The sequence below is a fragment of the Triticum dicoccoides genome, chromosome 6A, assembly GCF_002162155.2.
Source record: "Triticum dicoccoides isolate Atlit2015 ecotype Zavitan chromosome 6A, WEW_v2.0, whole genome shotgun sequence".
NCBI classification, from domain to species: Eukaryota; Viridiplantae; Streptophyta; class Magnoliopsida; order Poales; family Poaceae; genus Triticum; species Triticum dicoccoides.
The window spans coordinates 464,269,199-464,273,781 of record NC_041390.1 but is presented as its reverse complement, the minus strand read 5'-3'; the positions used below and the strand labels follow the sequence as shown (position 1 = coordinate 464,273,781).

General features: G+C 49.3%; 1 protein-coding gene across 1 annotated transcript; it reads left to right on the top strand.

The window, feature by feature from the left end:
• Nucleotides 1–1,261: 1,261 nt before the first annotated feature.
• LOC119317294 (metal-nicotianamine transporter YSL2-like) lies at nucleotides 1,262–4,419 on the top strand. The gene is made up of 7 exons (XM_037591721.1): nucleotides 1,262–1,712; nucleotides 1,822–1,994; nucleotides 2,387–2,484; nucleotides 2,576–2,710; nucleotides 2,807–2,996; nucleotides 3,086–3,200; nucleotides 3,276–4,419. The coding sequence occupies exons 1-7, from the start codon at nucleotides 1,325–1,327 to the stop codon at nucleotides 4,202–4,204; spliced, it is 2,028 nt and encodes a 675-aa protein (XP_037447618.1). The 5' UTR covers nucleotides 1,262–1,324; the 3' UTR covers nucleotides 4,205–4,419.
• The last annotated feature ends 164 nt before the right edge of the window (nucleotides 4,420–4,583 follow it).

The window sequence follows — 4,583 nt, the reverse complement described above, 5'->3', positions numbered from 1 at the left end:
ACCGCCACCACCTCGATGGAGATGTGAAGTACCTCCATGGTCGAATCCACTATCGGAATCCGGGCTCCTAGGTTCTGGGCTATGGTGAGCGGCAACTGGATGGATGCGGCCGCCACCTCACTCTTCTTGCACGTCTGCGCAATCTCCTCCACCACCTTCTTCATGATCACCCTGGACGCCTCCGCTCAGATCCTGCGCCCCGAAATCTACCGACCCGTTGCTCGAATTGATGGATCGGGGAAAATTTTCCCCCAATTCGGCCTCACGCAGGGATTTACCCGGCTGATTCGAAGGATGTTGTGGATTGAGATGTCTCTGATATCTGATGTCACGACCCTCACTCGATTATACACCATAATCGATACAGGGTTCGCGGCATCACGCCGGAATTGGGGAAGAAATGCTGACGCGACAACTTGAGGAGGAAGAAAAGTAGGGGAAGGATAGACTGATTCTCGGTACACTATTCTTGATTGCCCCCTCCACATGCCAGTCGCACCTTCTTGTATTGTTGGAGCGCTTAATCTCTAGGCTGGGTCGGGCCTTGTGACGTTGTTGGGCCTCGCTATCCATCTGGGTTTCATGTTGGCTCTGTCTCTCGTTTGTTCGCCTCTTGACCTTGATCGTCTCTGGTAGGTGCATAGTAGTGACGACATGTTTCTCACGAGCTCACTCAATGCACTCCTCTTCGGCACTAATCACTGGTCGAAATCTTCCTTGGATCTGTGATTTGGAGCATGGTGGTAGTCCATTTACTATTGGACTGTTTTTCTGGTTTGCAGAGATCGAGATGTTGTACTTGTGCTTATTCCGCCGCCTATCCAAATAAATAACTTGGTTAGATGTCACTGGGCAAAAGTCTAAGTACACCTTCGGATTGGTGTCCTCAACATCATTTCTCTGTTGAGAGCATTGCTTTAGGAGAAATGGCTTGGAGGTCCTAGTTGGTATTTCTTTGGTGCTCGCCGCGGTTCTAGATATTCGACAGGGACGCTATGTACGTCATCGTTGGTGAGTCCAAAATAATAACTTTTTTCAGGGTTCTCTGAGTCTCGACATCTACCTGCCAACTCTTTCAAACAATCAAGAGTGGTCGCCACCCACCTGTCAAACTCTTTTAGGCAATCAAGAGTTGTCTTTTGAAGTTATTGTTTTTTGGAGGTGACCGGCGTTGGTCTAAGACGTGGTTTTGTTGCTTAGTGTAGGACAAGCTTTTTGCGTTGAAGTTCCTATATTGCGGCGTTGGTGTTGGAGTGGTGTTTGCTACTCTCCGGCCTGTGGTGAGAGCCTTCTGCCAGGCTGGTGCAGCCGCCGGACAGCCTCCATGGAAGTCACTCCCGCGCGGGGCGTGGCGACCGAGATTGAACGGTGCGAGGCCGGCGGCGGCGTGGAGCCGGAGCCGGAGCCGGTGCCGGCCGCGTCCGCGCAGCACGAGGAGCGCGTGCCGCCGTGGCGCAAGCAGATAACGGCGCGGGGCCTGGTGGCGGCGCTGCTCATCGGCTTCGTCTTCACCGTCATCATCCTCAAGCTCGCGCTCTCCACGGGCATCATCCCCACGCTCAACGTCTCCGCCGCGCTGCTCGCGTTCCTCGCGCTCCGCGGGTGGACGCACGTGCTTGGGCGCCTCGGCGTGCCCTCCCGCCCCTTCACCCGGCAGGAGAACACCGTCGTCCAGACCTGCGCCGTCGCCTGCTACACCATGGGGTTCGGCGGTGCGCGCCCCCGCCTCTTCTCCCGGCACCACTCCGTTTAGCATCCCGCCGGGTCTTTCTCAATTAGTCCACGGCTGCATCTACAACATGGGGAATATTGTGCGCGCAGGTGGGTTCGGGTCGTCGTTGCTGGCTCTGAACAAGAAGACGTACGAGCTTGCCGGGGTGAGCACGCCGGGCAACGCGCCGGTGAGCTATAAGGAGCCCGGGTTCGGGTGGATGGCCGGATTCCTACTAGCCATTAGCTTCGTGGGGCTCCTCAACTTGCTTCCGCTCAGAAAGGTGTGCTAAAATCGTTCAACGTATCATCAGCTCTGTCTCTGCAAATTCAGGACTTTCTTTCCCCGGGTTCACAGTACCATGTGCTTTACATTCTACTCTAGTTTTGTACTCCATGTCACATTTTCGTTAGCATTGACCAATGGTAAACTGAACTAAATTTGTAGAATGAAAAGAGGAAACTCGTAGGTTAAATGTGACAGACTTACACACCCTTTCTCAATTTATCATCTTATATACTCGCACAAAAAATATGCTGCTACAGGTTTGAAGGCATACATGTTTTTGTAAGATAAAGCAATAATTTTAGTTGCTGTGATGAAGACATACATGTAAAACACCATTTATGACCGTATATTTTTGTGTCTCCTCCGATGATTTGCATCCCATTTCAGGCTTTGGTCATAGATTACAAATTGACTTATCCAAGCGGGACTGCAACTGCTGTACTCATAAACGGGTTCCATACCCCTCAAGGAGAAAAGAACGCAAAGTACAAGCCTCTTGTCCCACATATGCTGAAAAAATCATCAGTCTTGACGATACATGGTGAATTCATGGCCTGACTTCATCTCTCATGTCAGAATGCAGGTCCGTGGATTTGTGAGGAGCTTCGTGATCAGCCTCCTGTGGAGCTTCTTCCAATGGTTCTACACAGGTGGCCAGAGTTGTGGGTTTCTACAATTCCCTACTTTTGGTCTAAAGGCTTGGAAACAAACGTATACCCTATGGGTTGCCCATTGCTCATAGTTCTGTTTTCATGCTAATTTGTCTCATGCCTAATTCTCCTAACTCTTGACTCTTTCAACTATCAGGTTCTTCTTTGATTTTAGTCTCACATATGTCGGCGCGGGGATGATCTGCTCACACCTTGTAAACCTATCCACACTTTTCGGTGCGGTACTTTCTTGGGGAATAATGTGGCCACTCATCAGCAAACAAAAGGGCATTTGGTACCCGGCAAATGTACCAGAAAGCAGCATGACAAGCTTGTTTGGTTACAAGGTTTGCTTGATAAATCACTTGGTAATTTCAAATGAATCTACACGACACCCTGTACTTTCGTACAACCTTTAATGTGTTTTTATGTGCAGTCCTTCATGTGTGTAGCTCTGATCATGGGGGATGGCCTCTATCACTTCATCAAACTCACAGGCATCACTGCTAAGAGTCTGCATGCACAATCCAACCGTAAACATGTTAAGAGAGGTAAATATGCACTGCAAAATTAATTAATTCCACATTTTGTCACCAAAGCTTTAGCTAATGCTGAGTGAATTGCAGCGGCAAACGAGGATACAGTTTCATTTGATGATTTGCAGCGCAATGAGGTCTTCAACAGGGAATACATTCCAAACTGGCTAGCGTATGCCGGATATGCCTCATTAAGCATCATTGCTATAATTGTCATACCGACAATGTTCCGGCAGGCCAAGTGGTACTATGTCGTTGTAGCTTATGTGCTTGCTCCCGTGCTGGGGTTCTCCAATGCCTATGGAGCTGGGCTCACTGACATGAGCATGAGCTATAATTATGGCAAGATTGCTCTCTTCATCTTTGCAGCCTGGGGAGGGAAGGATGATGGTGTCATTGCCGGCCTTGTTGGTTGTGCGATAGTGAAGCAGCTAGTGCAAGTCTCCGCAGATCTGATGCATGACTACAAGACGGGCCATCTGACACTGACATCACCGAGATCACTGCTTGTCAGGCAGGCCATTGGTACAGTCATGGGCTGCATCATCGCGCCGTCTACATTCTTGCTCTTCTACAAAGCATTTGATATTGGAAACCCGGACGGGTACTGGAAGGCCCCGTACGCGCTGATATACCGGAACATGGCCATTCTCGGCGTCGAGGGCTTCTCTGCACTGCCAAAGCGTTGCCTCGAGCTGTCTGCAGCTTGCTTCGCATTTTCTGTGCTCGTCAACCTTCTGAGGGACTTCTCGACGCAGAAGTACCGGAAGTACGTTCCCCTTCCGATGGCGATGGCTGTGCCGTTCCTAGTTGGCGCCAACTTTGCCGTCGACATGTGTGTAGGGAGCTTGGTAGTCTTCAGCTGGCACAAGATGAAGAGAAAGGAGGCCACGCTGCTGGTGCCTGCAGTTGCCTCTGGTTTTATCTGTGGAGATGGTATATGGATGTTCCCTTCTTCGTTGCTTTCTCTTGCTAAGGTTAACCCGCCCATCTGCATGAAGTTCACACCGGGAAGCTAGAGAAACGGCCATTTCATGGATGGATCTAGGATGATCCCTCAGACACTAAATTTGATACTTGTACATATGTTTCTGATGTTCTTTTCTTTTTCACTGTGCTTCCATGATTGATGAGGTATTTCTTTAGGTGTTCTGTTGGTGTATAAAACTAAATACTAGACAAAGCATTGTTTGATTGTACTTGACATTTTATAGTACTGTATATATACGAAGCATAGTAGTAATCTGTGTGTGAGAACTGAGAAGTCACTGAAGATAATCGGTCAGCAGCGGCGGAGCTAGACGTATTCTGCTGGGGGCCAATGGCAAAATATGAGTGTTTGAAGGGGCCAAAGGCTAAAAATGTTTTTATCTAAGTCCTCCTAAAAATAATGTCTTC